This window comes from Dioscorea cayenensis, chromosome 16 (assembly GCF_009730915.1).
Source record: "Dioscorea cayenensis subsp. rotundata cultivar TDr96_F1 chromosome 16, TDr96_F1_v2_PseudoChromosome.rev07_lg8_w22 25.fasta, whole genome shotgun sequence".
In the NCBI taxonomy this organism is placed as follows: Eukaryota; Viridiplantae; Streptophyta; class Magnoliopsida; order Dioscoreales; family Dioscoreaceae; genus Dioscorea; species Dioscorea cayenensis.
The window spans coordinates 5,293,854-5,315,091 of NC_052486.1; the positions used below are offsets into that span (position 1 = coordinate 5,293,854).

General features: G+C 32.4%; 3 protein-coding genes across 3 annotated transcripts in view; all 3 read right to left on the reverse strand.

Moving 5' to 3' along the window:
- The window catches only part of LOC120279028 (protein MRG1), a 37,954-nt gene extending 34,389 nt beyond the window's left edge, over window positions 1–3,565 (reverse strand). The window contains exons 1-3 of the mRNA XM_039285863.1: window positions 3,341–3,565; window positions 1,788–1,841; window positions 1,664–1,677 (exon numbers count right to left, since the gene is read on the reverse strand). Of these exons, the coding sequence (XP_039141797.1) occupies window positions 1,664–1,677; window positions 1,788–1,841; window positions 3,341–3,505 (233 nt within the window). The 5' untranslated portion in view covers window positions 3,506–3,565. The remainder of the gene's footprint in view (window positions 1–1,663; window positions 1,678–1,787; window positions 1,842–3,340) is intronic.
- A 1,640-nt stretch (window positions 3,566–5,205) lies between these two features.
- On the reverse strand, window positions 5,206–6,488 carry LOC120278456 (glycine-rich protein 23-like). Its single transcript, XM_039285249.1, has 2 exons — window positions 6,353–6,488; window positions 5,206–5,402 (listed from the first exon to the last, which is right to left on the reverse strand). Exons 1-2 carry the CDS (start codon window positions 6,486–6,488, stop codon window positions 5,206–5,208), a joined length of 333 nt encoding a protein of 110 aa, XP_039141183.1.
- A 2,545-nt stretch (window positions 6,489–9,033) lies between these two features.
- On the reverse strand, window positions 9,034–15,852 carry LOC120278457. Its single transcript, XM_039285250.1, has 4 exons — window positions 15,842–15,852; window positions 14,197–14,436; window positions 12,095–12,172; window positions 9,034–9,745 (listed from the first exon to the last, which is right to left on the reverse strand). Exons 1-4 carry the CDS (start codon window positions 15,850–15,852, stop codon window positions 9,589–9,591), a joined length of 486 nt encoding a protein of 161 aa, XP_039141184.1. The 3' UTR covers window positions 9,034–9,588.
- Between the last annotated feature and the right edge of the window lie 5,386 nt (window positions 15,853–21,238).

Genomic DNA, 21,238 nt, shown 5'->3' on the forward strand with positions numbered 1-21,238 from the left:
AAAAGATAAAGATTCATCATATGAAAAAAAGGAGTTAAGAAGAAATCTCCCAGTCTTTAAATCAGTGTCAACAAAGTGAACAGCTAGTAATTTTAGCAAATTGACTTCAGCCTAGGGAACCATAGCACAAATTGATAGCCAATTGGAAGTGGAGTCCATTAACACACACACACACACACACATATATATATATATATATATAGGTACTACAAAAAATAAATTTAATGCAGATAAAAGACTTAATTGACAACAATCTTATCACAACACCGCTGTATATAAGGAGTAAGACGTTGATTTACTGAAATTGAAATTGCATCTGCTTGGTCAATGTTTCTTTTGCCATAATATAAAAAAAATATTGAATTGATGTAATATCTTTGCAATGGTAACATAACTAACATAATAATAAATTATCAAGTTGAATAAATTAGTGTTATTAAAAGCAAGAAAGGCGCTCTCCTAGGCACTCAGGTAAGAAGAGGCGAGGTCCTAGCACCTCAACAACACCAGTGCGAGACGGCTTCAACGAGGCGAGCCCAGAAGAGCACTTTTTGCCAGGCGCTAGGCATAAAAAAGGAGCATTTTTTTTATCAGCTTTATATTTAATGCTTTCAAGTAGTGTTAATTGGGATTTTAAAAAGGTACACTTACTAATAAAGAAGGAAATAAATTTAGGGGAGAAAAACTAAGTGATTTTAAAAAAGGCACACTTGCTAATAAGGAAGGAAATAAATTTAAGGGAAAAAAAACAAGGTGATTTTAAAAAGGCATATTTACTAATAAGGAATGAAACAAAATAAATTTAGGAGAAAAAAACTAGGTGATTTTAAGTGTACAACTGCTATTTTTTTTTAAAATAATGACTAAATTAAAAGATTGACTAATTAATTAGAGAAAATTGAAGGGGCAGCAAAAGTTGCACTTTAAATCTAGTGATGGAGTTGAAGCTAGCATAGATAATTTGGATGATAATATTGTAGAATTAGATGACTTATAAAGATAGCGTGTGCACTCTAAAAACTTGAGTAGTTCTAGACTTTCAAGAAGTGTTTTTCTTGACTTTATGTTATGCTTTGTTTGACGTTAAGCTTTACTTTGCTTGACCTTAATTATTCCAAAAAATTATATATATATATATAAGTTATTTATTAAATAGAACTTTACTTCGCCTGGGAGTGAGCTTTTCGTGGTGCCTCTCGCCTCCAACAATAAAAAATCTTAGCGCCTTAGGGGTGCTTAACGGTTTTAATTACACTTGAATAAATAATATTTAACTTAGTAGCCAAAAAAAAAATTAAAAAAGAAAGAAATTTGGCACTCCAAAATATCAATAGCAAGGAATCTTAGCATTATGTGTATACATTAAGTTCAAAATTTGTTAAACAAAAACAATTGTCATGTCCCTAAATATGTGGGGTTTAAAAAAGTCGCAGGCGGAATCACATTATGGAGCTAGCAATTCAGAAGACAAAAAGAAGGCTGCACTAGATGTTAAAGAAACTAGGACTTGTAACTTATTGAATTTTCAACAACAAGTCAAGCAACAAAAAGATAACAGGTTTCATTTCAGAATAAGGGACTAGAGGAAGCTACTAAAGAGAAATTCCATGATAAATGCTTCAAAAATGAGAGAGCAAACAAAGCAATTGCAACTGGAACATACTTCTTACTCCAACCCTGCAAAAATGTAAAGATAGGGGTCAAAAAAGATCATTACTCTGACATCTAATGGCATCAAACACATGTAGTAACCAAAAATAGAATTTAAGATAAAAATAGTCACTCACAAGGTAATGGACGAAATATTTCCATTCATCCTTTCGCAACTCTGATTTTTGCACCTTGAAAAAAATATTTGGCCATTCAGCCGTTAATGAAACAAGAAATCTTAGTCATGTGGGTGGTTAAGAACAACAATAATTATAAATAAATAATACATAAATATGGATGACTAATATGAAGATAGCAGCAAAAAAATCCATTTCATAACCTTCAGAAGAAAAAAAAATGTATACAAATGGAAGGCCTTGATATTGTCTTTTAGCAGGAGTTGAAGTGGCTTTTACTCAAACAATTAAAAGCCTGCTGGTTTGCAAGAATGATTATATACATTTTATTGCATTGTTTAGTAACTAGTTCATTAAAATAGCCAAAATTGGGAAATTTTTAAATTCTGAGTTATAACTTACAATCCCATAAGATTGAGTGAGTTTCCTAATATTTATATTTCCAGGGATCAATGTCCATGACATGGACCAAAGAAACCATTCCAGTCAATTCCAGCTAATCTACATGGCAGAAAGATGACTGAACCACACAATAGGTTGCTTATACTTAAAATTTTGACAAGTCAAACTCAATTTTCAAACTATTCCTAATAGGATATGGCTAGAGGAATATGCTCTTCCACGGGAGCAATGTGTTACAAAGTCCAAAAGTGACACTGGAAGACATTACACAACAAGTTTGATACTACCATTATTCCAATAAACAGTAAGGAGTTGTGGGATTATTGGTTGCAATTATGAAAATGATAATTTAAGTGATTACTGTAATGGTAAAAAATTAAAAATTTGACAATTCAGTGAAATTCAGACATGAAATGATCATTTACAATCACATGCTGATTTCTACAGAAATCTTCAACTATACCCCGAATTTAGAATTAGATCCTCAATTATTCAGTGTTCAATATCCTAAATCATCACAATATTTGGTTTTTACAACATCCCAGATTCCCAATCCTTACTAATTAAAACCCACCATCAGAAAGAAAAGAACAAAACCTTGTCATGAATAACACCAATTCACAGAAGAAAGGAGTGATCTAAGAGCAAAATAAATAGAACGTTGGAGCAGTGATAATTCGCAGTGATGCATACCCTAAATCATCACAAGAGTAGGTTTCTACAAGATCCGAATCTTTACCGATTAAGGCGCACCAAGAAAGAAAAAAAAAACCTAAGCTTTGCCATGAAAAATAACCAAATCGCAGTAGAAAGAAGTGACATAAGAGCAAAATAAAGAGACGAAAGGAATAAAACCCTAAACCTCATCCAGACCTTGGCTTCATAGATTGCAGGGCCCTCAGAGTTCAACACTAATTTCTACAGCAAAATTCAACTTGGCAGTGTTATATATTCTAAATAATCAAAAAGATTAGGTTTCAGCAACATCCAAATGATTCACGGTTAAAGCACACATTCAAAAGCAACAAATAAAACTAAGAACAAGAACAAGAACAAGAAGGGTTTGGCATGAAAACACCAATACATTATCAAGAAGCGATCCAAGAACAAAATAAAGAGACAGAAAACAAAACCCTAACCCTAACACAGACCTTAGCTTCATAGATTGCAGGGCCATGGTACGCCAGAACCTTCTCCCCTTCAAAATACGTAGCTGCAGCGCCGTCAGGCGACTCAGAACCGGAGCGAACAGCGCGAGCCTTACCCCCGTCAGCAGGGCTCTCGTCCTTGGCTCCTCCGGTGTTGGAGCTCCCCATCTCTCCGATTTCTCTCACCGATCTCCTAAAATTCGACTTCCCCTGAGAACACCAGGGCTTAAAAATAGAACCATAGGAATGCATACATACATACATGTATATATAACATTTATTCCCATTCTTTACCATTTTTTTTATTATTATTTTATTTTGGATCATTTACCTTATGTTTTTATTTGTTAAACTAATTGATTTATCTAAGAAAAATTCTATTAAAAAATATTGTCGTACTTTTTTTAATGTATAATTTCATAAAAAAAAAAAAGCTTTTCAGTGAGTATAATTTTTATTATTAGGAGTATAATAATATGCTTTTAAAATAATTAATTTTTTTTATTGCATAATAATTTTGAGGAAAAATTGCTTGCATACACCTATAAAACCATAAAATTGCTTAAATTCCCCTATAAAAATATTATTTGCTTGCATACCCTCATTAAACTAATTTTTTAACTTATATATCCCTACTGTTAGTTACCGTAAGTCACCGTTAGGGTTTATGGAATTAATCATACTTCCCACTTAACCCAACTTAACAAAATTACCTAATTACCCTTAACATCATCTAAGGTCATAATTTTTAGTATGAAATTATTTGTTATTTTTTAGTATGAAATTACCCAATTACCCTTAACATTATCTAACTACCTTTAACATTATCCAAAATTACAAATGATATCTGCATTATTTGATTGATGTAATTCAAAATATTGTATTTGCTTTTTTAATGTTTGATTTGATTTAAATTAAAGGGTTTACTTATCATAAGTGGGATTTTGATATTACCCAACTCTCAGTCACTATCACCACTAATTAAATATTTTTTTCAAATTATATATTTAATAATATATTATCATTTGAAAATATTAGAGAGTATTTCTATAATTAAATCTAAATAATAAATTATATTCTCCAAACATAAATTACAATATGTTTGATCATATTATTACATAGAATAGAACATTTCAATTCTAAAAAATTACAACATACTAAGGGGTTGTTTAGTTGACAATAAGTCAAATTACATGTAAGTGGATTTACAGTATAAGTGAAAATGTTGTATTTCAACTTAAATCATTGTTGTTTGGTTTGATGTGAGTGAAAATGTTGTATTTATTTTTTATGTGTTTGTTTTGATGTAATGTGAGATGTAAGGTTACCATCTAAGTGGTATGGTGAGATTACCACCATTAATTTTTATTACTAATTATTTAATACTTATCAAATAAATTAATTTAAGCTAAAATTATTAATTAACTTAAATACATTATTTATTTAATGTAAAAATATTTAATATTTATTTTTAAAAAATTAGCATTAAATTTAATTAATAAATAATATTTTTTGAACATAAAATTACATTACAAAATATTTGAATTAAAATATAAGAAAGCATTTAGAATAAGAAGGGACATTGATTGCAAAGATTAAATAATTCAATTAGAACAGAAAAATCTGTAAAATCAATATAATATAATCCATTAATAACCGGCATGACGAGTGACAATACTAAGAATTCATCATTAGAAAGATTATTTAAAAGATAATAATTATAGACTAACTTAACCACAATTAAAACACATACGCACACAAATAGAATTAAATCATAAGTTATTAACATCCACCACCACTACCGCTGGCGCCACCAGCAAACCCAGCATACCTCCAACACCAACGCCCACTCCAAGACAGCCACCACCTCATAGGCCTCCTCCATGTCCATCGCCACCTCCAGCCCCAAAACCACCGCCGCCGCCAGATCCACCAACCAAACCACCACCAGCTCCACCTCCTCCCAATCCTACACCTCCTCCTCCGCCCAAACCTCCACCACCTCCTCCAATGCCACCACCTAAACCTCCACCATGACCACCACCTAGACCTCCACCACCATCAGCTCCACAACCAACACAATGCTTACCATAAATGAAATCAATCGATCAAGAGAGAGTGAGAGAAAGGTGGCCCATCTTCTCATCGCCTGTGGTGGAGGAACTCGCCGGTGTTAGAGGGTGACGTTAGTGGTGAAGGTCGTCGCCTGATGGTGAGGTCTGAAGAAGATGGTTGTTTGCTTCTGGAGTAGGGAGAGGCCTGAAAGAGGTGGTCATCGCCTGATGGTTTGGTGGAAGTCTGAAGGAGGTTACTGTAAAACATTGTTTTACAGTATTTTAACTCACAACAACTTTTGTTGTGAGTTAAAATACTGTAAAATAAAGGTTTAAGATAAAACTTTTCACATGTAAAAGTTACTTTTACCTCAAACCAAACACCAAAAAGTAAATTTCACATGTAAAACTTTTTACATCACACCTACTTATATCTACTTGTTGATAACCAAACAACCCCTAAATAAATATATTACAAAATAAATTTCATTTAATATTCATCTAAAAGATGACATCAATATTTATCCAAAATATACCGTTGTACAAATTAAAAATATTTAACATTCAATACCACAAAAATAATGATATTTTTAAATATAACATCACACTAAATTCAAAGTGATAATATAGCACAATAGCAACACCCATCAATGTTCTAACAACTTATGCTCGTCGACCACTTCTCAATTGATGAAGAAAATCATCTATCCAAAAGCATCATAAGGAATGGTTTTGTTCAGAAACCCAATTGCTAGAGAAAGATTTTGAAACAAATAATCATATGCTCATCCAAAATCATAATCAATATAGTGATTACTTAAAGTCATGATATCATTAAACAATTGCTTACAAATAAATTAACGCTTGTCTACCTTTAACGCATTTGCAATTCTTCCAATTGAAGCTCAAAATTTCGCATGATTTCATCATCCACCTCAGCATGTTTTTGCTTGTTGTTTACCTTCGTTAGCCTTGGAAGTAGAGCTTGTCAATGTGTCATTAGTAGAAGATTGGCTTATTGCGGCATCATCAAAATCATTAAATCCTTGGATCAGGTTGTCCAATTCAACTATTGGCAATGTTGGTGGTTGTTCCATGCATACACCTAGGCTTCTAGAGCTTGGTGAAGTTGTTCTTGCAAAAGATCTAGTCGTTTGGTTATTCCCACATACAATAGCCTTCTTTCCATAGTCTTAAATCAATTTATTGTAGGCCTTCTCCCCTAGATGTGCCTTCAAACATAAGACATACATTTATAATTAGGCCCAATGCACAAATATTGAATCATCCCACAACACACCACTTAAACTCTTAAGTGGTTTTATTATAACCCACTTAGTATGAATGATGCCATGATAATTGTTCATCAGAAATTTGTTGACGTCTTTTTTCTAATAAAATCTTCGTTTTCTGATGCATTTCTCCATACTTCATGGATTTCATTATGTAGTTAGCATAGAAGTCAGTCTTTCAAGCTTTTTAATATTCCATAAATTACAAAAGCCAATAACCTTATCTTCAAATACAAGCTAGAAAATAAATTTATAAAAAAATATGTTACAAAAACAAGTTTTATTCCACTATTTGTGAAATTATGATCAAACAACAAAATTTATAAAGTTAGTAATTCATGACACCAACACAAGTCATACAAAAAACTAAAGAGCATAACATTCAAAACTACTTTTATCTATTATTCCACATGTCATTCATGATTGCATTTCATATTATCAACCATTCCCGTCCTCGCTTTCCCGGACTTGGTTGTATTAACACCTCAAGCACATTTGCTACCTAATCATTAATGTTTCATTAGTAAGATGTCATTATCTCTTTATAAAATGTTATTATGAAGAATACAACACACAATGGCAATATCTACTTGTGTTTTAAAAGAGAAAAATAATCTTGATGTGATAGGAACACAAGCAAGTGTATATGCTAATCGTGTAATAAAGTGCTAAGAAATAAGGTTGAATCCACATAGACAACATAGTAGAAGTACTAACTCAATCTTTTTTATCTACCTTAAAACAATCAATTGATAAAAAGTGAACAGTAAAATAGCAATCAATGATGAAAAAAACTAAAATCAAGGAAAGCAAGAACTAATAGACAATGGGAGAATATGGTGCCCTAATATAATTTCACTTGAGAATTAAAGATTAAACTAGTTGCACTTAATACAGATTGAACCCTAGTAGATTAGACTAAGAGGTTTCAAATTTATATCGGGTGCTCTTTCAAGACTCACCAAAATCTAATCCCATGCTACGATATGATTCAATTTTTTCTAATCCTACTTTTCCACGATTGCATAAAGATCTAAGAAATCCCTAATTAGAAACCAGAGCTTTCGCTACATGACCCTAGTAGAAAGAATTACAAGTGGCCTAACTCTAACGCACACCCTTGATTCTCTTCATCAATAGGTGATCTCACGCGATGAATCTCTCGATCTCAATTGCGCAATCAAAATGAAATAGCCTCTCTTTACGCTAAATTAACAATATAGAGACACAGATGAACCCAACAAACCAAAGAAAATCTATATTAAAAGCAAGAATAAAGAGTTAATATCCCAAGCTACATCAATCCATACACCCAAGGAAGTTAGTTCTCAATGGGGTCAATTTTCAAAACAAAGCAATCAAAATAAAGCCCTAAAACACTATCCATGGAAGAAGAACCCCCAAAGAACTTTAGGTTGGGGAGTGCACGATTGTATACATTGTCTGTGTATTTCTCTGGATGCTTAACTTGCCGATACTCTATAAGATACACAGCAGATATACAGGCATATACCTTGCCCGTATAGTTTTCTATTTGATGTTCTCAATCCCGTTTTGCTCCTGATTTCATTCATTTGACTCCAGTTGTGCTTATCATGACCTGTAAGTATTAATGGAACAAACTAAGTACCAAAGTGCTCATTCTTAAGCTTGCACTTAAAGTCTCTAGTGCACAAAAAGTATAGTGCATTCATAATTGTTTGCAACAAGTATAAATATGCCATATTCAAAGTGTTATATATATGTGTGTGTGTGAGATTTGACTCACATTACTCACCTACTAACAAAGAATTGGTTATTTACAAACAATAAGTTTTACAAATGTGGTTTTACCACTTAGGTCAACACTAAACTATACAGAAATGGTAGCTTTCACACATTCTTAGAAGGTAACTCTTTCTCTCATTATGGCATATTAATATCCGACTTTTCGACAGTAGCTTCATGCTTTAGAAGTGGTAGCTCTTTTTTTTGTTTTTATTTTTTATTTTTTATTTTTTTTTTAGGACTAACAAAATAAACTAACCTCTCTAAGTGTTCAAAATGATGAGCAAAGAGAATCATGTGCAATTAAAAATCTTACTAACTCCTAAATATGGCACGTTACCGGTTAAGCATGAAAAATGTAGCATTATACAAGTTGTCAAACTCCTATAGAAAGACACTTTAAGAAGTACTACTTAAACTATCATAGAACATGCACTTAACAATTAAAGCCCAAAATTAACAACCCCCCTTTCCGCACACAAAGATATACATTGGCCTCAATGTAACAAAAATCTAGCTAACAAGAGGAACACAATAGGAGTACTAAGTGGGCGAGAGAGTGTAAAAAGAAATGATACTTCCCCAATAAAATTTGGTAAGTCTTGACAATGTCATCGAGTGTGTTATTCTTTTTGCACAATAATTGCGGTTGAGAAAAAGATTGGACCAAATCGAAGGATGTGGCTTACATCATCTTGTGTATGAGAGAGGGTTTAGTGGAGGAAGAGAAAAATAAAATACGAAATACTAAAAACAAAATACAAAAACTGAAATATGAAAAATACAAATAAAAAATAAAAATACAAAAGTAGCAGGGACTAAACCCTTGCTAATCAAACAAAAATAAGTGTACAAATATCATGAAATGAAAGACAATAAAGATAAGTCAGTGTCGTCCTTTGGCTCGGTCACAATCTGGCTCTTAGAGCTGCCAGAGTTATCCTTCTCCTTCTCTACCTCGGCTATCAATGTAGAAGCTGAAGAGAACACGGGAGATAGAGGTGGGAGCTCCACCCTAACATGCGCCGCCAAGTGGCATAGCGAATCTACAAGCGACCGCTCGATCGCGGTGAAGGGTAGAATAGCTATGGTGGCTAGAGCTGGTGTTGGTGCGTCCTCCTCCTTCTCTACCTTCTCTCTAGATGTGGAAGCTAAAGTGAACACAGGAAATAGAGGTGAGAGCTCCACCCCTACATGTGCCACCAAGTGGCATAGCGAATCTACAATCCGCTGCTCTGCCGCTGTGAGGGGTGGAGTAGCTGTGGTGGTTGGAACTGACTCTCCTGCTGGGACAACTGCGAAGACAAGTATTATTAGATAAAAAAGAAAGAAGATCATGTAAAATTATATTTTTTTAATCCTCAACAAGTGAGCCATCATAAAATTAGCTACTTTTAGAAAGAAAACTTAATTTCTTAGATTTTCAAAGCTATTCTTGCAAAAGATCTAGTGGTTTGATTATTTCCACATACAATAGCCTTCTTTCCATAGTCTTGAATTAGTTTATTGATATAGGCCTTCTCCCCCAGATTTGCCTTCAAACATAAGACATACATTCTATAATTAGGCCCAATGTACAAATGTCAAATCATCCCACAACGCACCGTTGAAACTCTTAAATTGTTTTATTATCAACCATATCTTCCTTATGTGTAGAAGATGATTGTTGACATGTATGCCATTCACGGCTATATTAAAACTTGCACTAATAGCTCTAGCCATGGCAGTAATAGTAACACTCTTAAATCATTTATCGGATATAAACCAAAGGTTTGCTTGCTCAACTAAACAACTTAGCATGAATGATGTCATGATAATTGTCCATCAGAAATTTGTTGACGTCTTTTTTCTAATAAAATCTTTGCTTTCTCCATACTTCATGTATTTCATTATGTAATTAGCATAGAAGTAAGTATTTCATACTTGGTAATATTCTATAAATTACAAAATACAACAACCTTATCTTCAAATACAAGCTAGAGAATAAATTTATAAATAAATATGTTACAAAAACAAGTTTCATTCCGCTATTTGTGAAAGTATAATCAAACAACAAAATTTACAAACCTACTAGTTAATGGTACAAGCACAAATGGTACAAAAAATAAAGAGCATACCATTCAAAACTACTTTTATATATTATTCCACATGTCATTCATGATTGCATTTCATATTATTAACCATTCCCTTCCTCGCTTTCCTGGACTTGGGATTGTATTAACACCTTGAGCACATTTGGTTCCCAATCATTAAGGTTTCGTAAGTAAGATATCATTTCCTCTTTATAAAATGTGATTATGAAGAATACAACACACAATGACAATATCTTCCTATGTTTCAAAAGAAATAAAATGATCTAGATGTCATAATTTTCAAACAAATTTTCAAAGCTCTAAATGTTTGTTCCATTGAGATATGCAAAAATGAATGCCTATAATTAAATAATTCTTTGCTATTTGATGGTGTACACACACTAAATTCTTTGAGATGATATCGAACACAATGAAATAGTGATATAAAACAAGGTCATGTGTAGTGTCCAGTATCTACCAGGTAATGTCTATGAGAAAATAATTACAAGGTATTACATAATTGTATTAGATTAAGTATTTTAATTTTTATAGAATGACATAACACCATCAGGCACTACAAGTCTATCTTCTCTTTCTCAAGCAACCCAAAGGACAAGTGTATCATGTGTTGAACCTTTGCAACCACCTAATACATATGTAAATACTAATTCAAAATCAATCATGGCCAACACATTTTGAGTAAGATAAGGTTTTCTTCCATGAAAACATTCAATAATATCCTTTGGAATAAATTCACGGATATGTGTACCATCAAACGCTCTAATGCAATCCTGCATAATTAGCAAAATAATGATTAATGTCAAGTTTTATTAATTATGGCTATAATTAATTCTCGATCACTTACCTTAAAATATGACACAAATATTGGATCTTGTGTGATGAATGGACAAGTAGTTACGTTAGGTGGTAGAATTAATTCACCTTGGAGTTCTCCGATAGCATGTAAACCATGGTTGAAATATCATCTAACAATTTCTCAAAATCATGAAAAATTAACACCTAACGTAACTACTAACGTAGCATGTAAACCATGGTTGAAATATCATCTTGTGTGATGAATGGACAAGTAGTTACGTTAGGTGGTAGAATCAATTCACCTTGGAGTTCTCCGATAGCATGTAAACCATGATTGAAATATCATCTAACAATTTCTCAAAATCATGAAAAATTAACACCAATTACTCTATTTCTGACATTATGGTCAACAATGTGAAGAAACGTAGCCACTTGCTTTTCAACACTTACATGTAAAATTGTTACGCCCTGAACCTGGCACGATGAGACAGGATTGCCAACAAATGGCCGTACACTCACCCAGTCAAGACCCCAGTGGACATACAAGGACTCACAACCTAAACATAGTAGAAAACACAACATATAGAACATGCAGATAGCAAAACCACAAAGTCTTGACAACTAAGAATTTTAAATTTGATACAAGCCAGGGTTTAGTACATAAACAAACAAACAAACACCAACAATAACAACAAGTGCTAAAGCACTCACTACCCAAAATGAATACACGCTGGTTAACGACCCAGCTAAGCTTACCTTTGCAAGACCTTACTCCTGATTTGAAAGAGATAATCAACAACTTGATGAGCTTTAAAAGGCCTAGTAAGTAATCCACTAAAAATAAAACACGAGTTAACAAAGTTCAAAAATTTAAGATAACATCACTTTGCAAAAGCCAATACAAGGTACATATATGTGTAGAAAACTGAATATCAAGTTCAAAACATCAAGAAAATCCAATTCTGGCATCCATAAACATTTAACAAAATACAAAAACAAAGAAAAGTGGTTTTCCAATATTTATGTGTCTCCAATTTACTACGGCTATTTATTTTACCTCGGAGGCACTCGAGTCAGAAATAGCAGAATCAATTTATTTTACATTAGTGGCCCGAATCAGAAATTCAAAGCCTCAATTATTTTGTCGACTGTGCAATGTGAAACTATAGTCTCAATTACAAAATTTATGTCGACATGGTCAACATTGACCCTTATTGACTGGGTTAGAACGTAGTTTAATTGGAGACTAGTCTAGTCATAACAAGAGTTTTACAACATCCCACTTTTCAAAAGAATTAAAACATAAATTCTGAAATAAATAAAACATAGAAAATTGTATAGTAGATCGTAATACGTGTACAGTTGTGTAAACACTTAATCATATACACACTTAAATAGTTTAACAAAAAAACAATTAACTAAAACAATGCTTTTGATGTGTAAATAATTAAGAGTATGCTATAATAAAACATCAACCCACTAATGCTTTAATACAGTTTTCAACTGATGCTTACAAACCCACATGATATGCTTTTATAAAGTATTAGCTGATACTTGTAAGTTAAGAGCACTAACATAAATAGTTTGATAAAAAAATAACTTAACTAATGAGCAGAATTAAATTAAAACAATCAATTAGAATAGTGCCTTGAGATGAAACATGTTGAATCCACACTAATGAAAGATTCAATCAGAGCCCTCAATAAAATAATTCCCTTGATATCTTTAAGATTTAGAGGAAACTAACATAATTAGTTTAATAAGACAAACCATTAACTCAAGCTAAAAACAAAAGCTTGGAGAAAAGCGGAGGGGTAAAGTGTTGGTAATGGGAGGAACACATGTATACATATAGTAACATGAATGATTAAGTAATAATAAAAAAACAAAAGAAGAGAAATCAACATTTTACATCATAATATTAGTGGATCTATTACTTACTACAAGCCAAAATTGAACCAACCATGCAGGATTTTCATTCTAACTTTAATGAAATAAAATAATCCAAACATATAGATTTCTAAGCTCTCATTTGGGAAGTGAGAGATAAAATCCCAAGGTTTCAATGGTCCTACTTGTCAAAGCATTAACAAATTTATGTTCACCTAACTAACAAATAATACACAAGTGAAATGTAAAAGAAATACACATGTTGAAAATTTTATATATAGATATATATCCAAAAAATAAAGTTAAAAAGCTCTATATGTGGAATTATTTACTTAGAATAGCTCCACTCCAACTCACTCCCAAAAGCTAAGACAATCTTTCTTAAGAAGCTCTATAATAACATAATCCAAATCTACTAGCTCAATTATTAAATTAAACCCAACTAAGCATTTGACAAACACCAACAATAGCACGAACTAATGAGAGGATCCCAAACATCATTTACTCAAAGCAATGCAACTAGTAAGTACTAGGCAAAGCATAATGTCGTGGGACAAGGAGTAATTAACCATGCATGAATATAAATCTAGGCATATGCATTTATGGTTTACAAAAGTTTAAAGCAACTAGACTTGGCAAGCCAATGGAGAAAACATAGCATGGACATCAAGAGTTAAGGTATGCCTCACAACAAAGTCTCAAAGGACATTTCAACAAGCGCCTTGTATGCATGACCATAGACTAAGTGGTTGCATCACTTTGGCAAACAACATGCTAAGAATGATACAAGCATTCCATATAACAAATAAGGAAAAGATCGAAAAGATATTGGACAAGCAAGGGGTTCCAAAGTCTACCACTTCTATAACCACACTAGATCAACAACCAAGACAAGGATCATCACAAGACAACACAACAAGGCATGACAGACCAAGATTTGGCTCAAATTAAGGTAAGAGCTTGCTTACCAATTAGCTAAAGAGATTAAGACAACTCCACCCTTGAGTTTTCTCTCTAGCCTCCAACCAACCAAGCTCTTCCAAGATAATAGAAAGAATGCAAGAAGGAGAAGGTTGAGACTTTTTTGAAACCCAAGCCTCTGACATCTCCTTGCCAGGGCATAGCCGGAGGTGTGGCCACCAGAAAGGGGAGCATGGCTTGCGGAGTGGGAGGATCTGATACAGTCAAGTTTGCTGGACAAATGGGTACTTTACTTCACATGGACACAGGGCAAGGTAGGGAGAAGAAAATAAACATTGTTGACCATACTTTGATTGGTGTGGGGCTCACAAAATTGTTGTATAATAATCCTTTAGGTTTTAGTATATCATACAATCCAAAAAATTAATTTTCAATATGGATATATTACCCTCATTAGAGCCATATATTATTCATGATATATATAGTTTGTGTGTGTTCATCTCTATTATAGTAAGGCTCCCATGGCAAATTATGTCCTCTTCTTCTATACTACATTCAAGCAAAAATAGTCATGGTGACAACTGATGCAACCATGACATATTCATCTTTCAAATTTTATTCCATCTATAAGTCATGTTGCATGTGCCATTAAATAGATATAAATAGCTAAATAAACATATCAAAATGGCACTATTTTTTCTTCAAAATAGGTATGTTCAAGCCATTAATATCAAAAGCATATAAATCTCACATTTGTTCATTATTCACAAACTCTTCATTTTAAATCAAGCACACAAGTCACACTGAAAATTGTCTTATAATCCACAGCGCTAAAAAAGGTAAATTTTAAAAAGAAAAAAAAGTAAACAATGCTTGTACAAGAAATAGAACAATGCTTCATAAGACTAAGGATTCTATGATTATTCAACCACTAGAGTTCTCTTGTTTATTTAATCACTAAATTTAATTACATTAGTTGAAATATTGTGTGTGTGTGTGTGTGTGTTTTACATCATTCTTTAGATTCATAAGGTCACCCTCTTGTTTGTCATTTTGTTATCTATTATTTGTGGATCAAGAGTTTGTTTTTGTTTGATTTGTACATATATATATATATATATATATATATATATATATATATATATATATATATATATATATATATATCCCCAACAAACAATTAGAGTAGATTGACTAATTTAAGTTAAGGGAAGCCAAGATCTTGATGTGATGATCACCTTTTGTTTTTAGGGAGTATATTAAGCTAATATATCAGGCAATATCATGTCATATTTGTGATGATCACATTCCATATGTGTTTGACTTGAAATTGTTTCCATTTGCACAAATATGAATTATGCCTATACTGATGGAGTATATATCTTTCACATTCTTTAATTCATGTGCCTTAAACCATTCCTAAGTTGCTTTTATGAATCTATGCATGCTTTTTCTCAATTCTACAAACTATCAGTTAACATATTTCAAGTGAAAGCCAAGAGATCTTAAAATGCAATTGCATTATCTGAAATCTTATGGCAATACAAGTGAACATTCATTATACATTTCATTAGAATATATTGACATGCACATATTTGCATATTAACAATGAATTAACAAAAAATAATTAGAACAATAAAACAACAAAATCAAACAATGATGTATGCTTCAAGCTTTCATTTAACAATAAACCTTTTCTTCATTACTCCTAAAAAATCATATCAACAGAACAAAAAACAAGAGACTCCCACAAATTAAGTTCATAACTTCACTCAAATCAATTCCCAACCCTAGAAGCTTTCGATTGCAAAAAATCCATCAACAATTACAACTAACTAACAAATATCAAACTAGAAAAAACTAAAGAAAAATCTCTTTTTCCTTCCTACAAGTGCATTCACAAAATGGGTATATGTGTGTTATTTCTTTGCGAAAGTTGAGATCTGGAAGTGGTGGAAGATGTTAAAGTTGCTAAAGTTGTTGTTAGAGTGGAGGCTTCATATGTGTCTTTGTGAAGCATGAGCGGCGTAGGTGTCTTTGGGAATGCAATGTTGAAAGGATGAAGGAGTGGCGAATTTAAAAGGCCAACTTTAATTGCAATTCCACTTACAACCAAATTATCTTTAAGTGAAATTATAGTAAAACCAGTTTTTTGGTGTAAAATATTTTACATGTAAATTGTTATCTACAGCAAACCAAATAACATTTTACAATAAAACCATTTACATTTTAGCTGTTTACTGGAAATCAAACATTCCTGCATAAAGGTTTACATATAAAAGTGACTTTCCCTTGTTTGGTTTGTTGTAAAATGTTATTTTATATGTAAACCAATTGCATATACTCACCACATCTGGAGGCTTTCTTATCTCTTCTTTTCCATTCAAGAGCCATTAAACAAAGGCTTATTGTTATAACCTAGCTTTCCAAGCTTGTTACTATAACACTTTCAACTAGTATTGTAGCTTTTATGCGTGCCGTAGCTTTGATATTGTAGCAAACCAAGGATTTCTTTGCAAACTTCAGCCCTTTTTTCTCATAGTTTTTTTTTTTCATTCTCTCTTCTTCCTCTCATCCTCGGTATCCTCTTGAAGAAGAAGAAAAAGAAGAGCTTTGGATGATCTTCCTCCTTGTTGCTAAGTTAAGGCCTTGGATCCTTCATCCTCCTTCTTGCTTTAGAGGCAAGCTTTCTAACATTCCTTGTCTCCCTTATTGTTCCTTTGGAGAGAAAAAATCTTATATATGATGCTTTGCTCTTGCCAGCTTGAAAACTCCTAGATCCATCATTCATTCTTCTAGCTTGGGTACTAGAGGTAAGCGCTTCTAAGCCTTGTTCTTCTACTTGTTTATTTGGATGGGAATGATGGATTAGGGTTGTGTTGGTTGGCTTGAAAGCTTGTAGTTTGATCTCCTTCTTACTAGATTGCATTGGAAGCTTGATTGGAGTTTGTAATCCTTTTTTTCTCCTAGAATAAATGTAAACCTTGAACCATATTCTTTTTTGCAGGAAAATCATGGTATTGTTATAGTACTGTAGCACTGGTAAACTATGGTTGTTTCTTTGGCTTCTTTGGTTTAAATGAAGCCCATACCCTTAGGAATTCATTGGAACCCCTAGAACCCAGTTTTAAGACAACTCTAGGCCTCGTTTGAGGTTGCATTGCATGTTTAAATTCTAGGTTTCTTGGTATTTCTTTTGCTTACTTTGTTTCTTGTGTGTGTGTGTGTGTGTGTTTGGTTGGTTAGGTGAGTGGGTTATGTGATTGCATAATTCTAGTAGAATACATTGTTTGAGTATCTTAATCGTATGAATGAAAATAATTCATGGTTTTATCATATTGAACCGAGGTTTTGATCGATTTGGAAAGATTTTTCCATGTTATTTATGTATGTATGAAATTTTTGGCATTTGAGTGAAAATGTCAATGACCATAGTTGTATTTTGAGATTGGAAATGATTTATGAAATCATGTTTATATAGTAATGTATTTTTGCCATCGACACTTATGGAAACAATTTTCATTTCCGGCATAGGGATACTGTCATGGATCTGGACTTTAGGTGTGATATGCATATTTTGTATTATTGAGCTTCCACAGATTTTGATGGTGACCAGGTGGATCCCTTCCATGCTGCAATGAGCGGTCTTCACGGGCACCCTGTAAAGGTGGCGTGAAGATCTAGACCCGGATTTATTATCCACTTTAGGTGGCGTGTAGAGCCCTGATTGGATGTACATTGGAAACCCGGAGTCACCACATGGATTCCTATTTTGTCAATACCAAGAGCATAAGGACCTTGACAGCTCTGAGCTGAGCTGCGGCCACAGTTAGAGTTTAGAGCGATTTTTAAACCACTACTTGGTGAAAGAAATGTTAAATTTTATATTTTGAGAAACATGATGTTTTCATGCAAATGAACTTTTGAGATATGATCTCTTGTATATCTTTTAAAATATTGTTTTGATGATGAGTTTTACGTGTTAAGGTTATTAAAACTTGTTTTATGTAAATTCTTAGATTTAAAATTGTTGAATTGAGCAAAAGTGGGTCTTTTATGAAATTATGATTTTATACAAGCATATTATGTTTATATATACTTATGTTGAATGTCAAAGACTTGATGTTTTAATGCAAGAGTTTGTTTATAGATATTCATTGGTTTATTTTGTGTATTCTTTTAGTACTAATCCATTCACTAAGTGACTTTGGTTGCTCTCCCTCTCCCTCCCTTCTAGGCTTTGGATATTAGTAGCATTGCGGTGAGGCGGAGTACTAGGCATTCTCTTTTTATCTTTATTTATTGCTAGTATTATGTATGTTATCCTTTGAGTGTAAACACATAATTTACGTGGAAACCTTTGGTTGTATTAGTGCTAGTAAACCTCTTTGCACTCTATTGTCTCGTGTCTTATGATGTTGCTTCCCCTATGTTGTAACTGTGATTTATTCCTTGAATATTATGTATTCTTGATATTTGTGATCAGAATTGTCAAAATCTAGGGTTTTGTTAGCCTTGCAGCGACTCGAGGGTTGAGTGGCGTGTGTATCCCTCCTCAGGTTGTCACGTCAGTTGTCGTAAGTCAGACCCGCGGGTCAGGGTGTGACACTTATAGCCCTAAGCCTTTGAAAAAACTGAAAAGCTCCATTTTCTTAGACCTCCTGCATGATCTCAAGGGTATCCATTACCAAGCTTTATTGCAAGCATAAATTACATTTGGATATTGTGTTTTTGCATTTCCCTTTTCGTTTTTCAAAATTTGGTTTTATTATTGAAAATGTGTGGATATTTTTAACTATGTGTTCAAGCATGTGTGTGTGTTTAGCAGTTTTACCCTTGTTTTGGATTTAATCTTTAATTCATTTGTCAGAATCCATGTTGGAAACTCATGAATTAATATTGGGATGTTGAGTTTATTCAAGGATAATTGCTTGAAAAAGGCTTTTGATTGTTGATGATAATTGTGTGACAAGTAAAGGCTGAAATTTTGAGTGCATTTAGGTTTGAAGCTAGTGTGGATTGTGATTTGGAGATCCTTTTTTTCTTCATTGTTATGTAGAATATACAAGAATTGGGAGGTAAGAGAGATTATTAATCCACTTGGGTTAGTGTTATGGAGTATATTTTGCTACTAATTGACTTCTAAATGCTCCATCTTGTGCAAGACATACAACAAGAATGTTTTTTTCATTCAAAATTTTTGGATGGGTTGATGCTTTTTGATATTATCTTGAAATAAGATGACACTTATACTTTCTACCATGTGTTAGTGAATTTAGGTTTACTCTTGTTTTGGAAGCTGGCATTAGGTTCTTAGCGGGCATATAGTACGTGTTGACCTATTAGATTGTGAAATTGCTAAGAAATGTGTTTTGTGTGTGTGGTGATATCTCTTTTCTAAAAGAAAAAAGAAACTTTTTTCTCTAATAACCATGCTTGCTCCTGATCAAGTAATAGTGAATGTATGTTGTAGTCATGAAAAAGTGTATCAGAATTATATCAATATTGTAAAAGAAACTATTACTACTACTTGTATATGCTTTTTCATAAATGTCTATAAACCAAACTTCTTTACGTAACAATTGTATATGTATCTTACTATACCAAGAAAACTCTTTTGCTTAATATTTTTGTTAGGATAGCGTGCATATGTTATTTGTAAAAGTCTTGCTACAAGTTGATATTTGCTTAAATTCTTTATTTTCTTCTTAATGTTTCTATTAGGTTGATGGCTATGATTCTCTTTTGTTTGTTCAACAAAGACTAAATATGGATAATGTTATAAATTGATAATTGACTAATTATAAATATATGTTTACTGGTTATAATTTATGTTTTGCAACTAATTGATAAGTTTATTGGTTACAATTTTAAATAGGATTTGAAGATGAAATCGTTGAAAGATTTAATGCATTATTTAGAAGCATGCCTTTAGTATGTGTTCAAGCCAACAATATTTATTTATTTCCACTTGCATGGTCTGAATAATATATTTGTTAAAGCCTTATCTTGTTTAATATCTCAAAGTATGGAGATATTTATGTTTACTTTTTTTTTTTCATGAATTCTTGTTTTTCTTATTTAATGACTATCGTAAAATGACTTATAGATGGGATCAAGTTTTATGGATGCATATGCTATGGCTGCCCCTGTTTTTGCTATCACTATTTTTTCTTTAATAAGGTATAGAAAAAGAAGATGGCTTAATTTGCCATGGAAGACTTACTAAGATAGAGATGAACAATACATATAAATTATATTTCAAGAATGATAAAAGGCTATGATGATGCTAATATATTGATTTTGTTGAGAATAAAAAGAGCATCATTAATCGGATTATGTGATCTACTAAAAAAAAAGGATAAATATGAAACACTTTATATGTAAGTGTTGAAGAGCAAGTGGTTATTCTTCTTCACATTGTTGCCCTTAATGTGAGTAATAGGGCTATTAGAGTTAATTTTTTATGCGCCAGAAAGATCGTTAGCAAATATTTCAATCGTATATTATATGTATTAGAGAACTTCATGGTGAAAAATCAACCAAATAACACAACTGAGAGTCCAATCATCACACAAGATTTAAGATTTATGTCATTTTTTAAGGTAGGTAATTGAGGATTAACTTATACTTAAACTCTCAACCAAAACTTACATGATATTAGTAATTATTGTGTTAATTACATAGGATTGTATTAGGGCAATTGATGGTACACATATTCACACATATATTCCAAGTGATAGTGTAATATGTTTTCGTGGAAGAAAACTTTATTCATGTATTTGATAGTTGACTGTGAATGACAATTTATATATGTATAGACTAGTTGGGAGGGTTCAACACATGATATACTCATTCTTCTAAATGTTTTGGAACATTAGTGCTCGAAGGTAGCATATTATTTTATGAAAATTTAAATATTTAATCTAATATAATTTTGTAATAACTTTTATCTATCATCTAGTAAGTAAATATTACCTTGTAGATGCCAGATACTCTACATGAGTGGATTTTATCTCACTAATTGTTGTGGTGTTGATGATATCTCAAAAAATTTAACACATGGCCACCATAAAAAAAAAAAAAAAG

Bases quoted from the DNA above. Each gene is read 5' to 3' on its own strand.
- LOC120278457 (XM_039285250.1), bottom strand. The intron at 12,173-14,196 runs GTAAGCAAGCTC...TTTTATTTTTAG, and splicing joins TTAATCTCTTTAGCTAATTG to TGGATTACTTACTAGGCCTT. The intron at 9,746-12,094 runs GTAAGCTTAGCT...TTGTCTTCGCAG, and splicing joins AGGAGTAAGGTCTTGCAAAG to TTGTCCCAGCAGGAGAGTCA.
- LOC120278456 (XM_039285249.1), bottom strand. From the start codon at position 6,488: ATGGAACAACCACCAACATTGCCAATAGTTGAATTGGACAACCTGATC. The intron at 5,403-6,352 runs GTAAACAACAAG...TTGGTTGTGGAG, and splicing joins TACTTCCAAGGCTAACGAAG to CTGATGGTGGTGGAGGTCTA.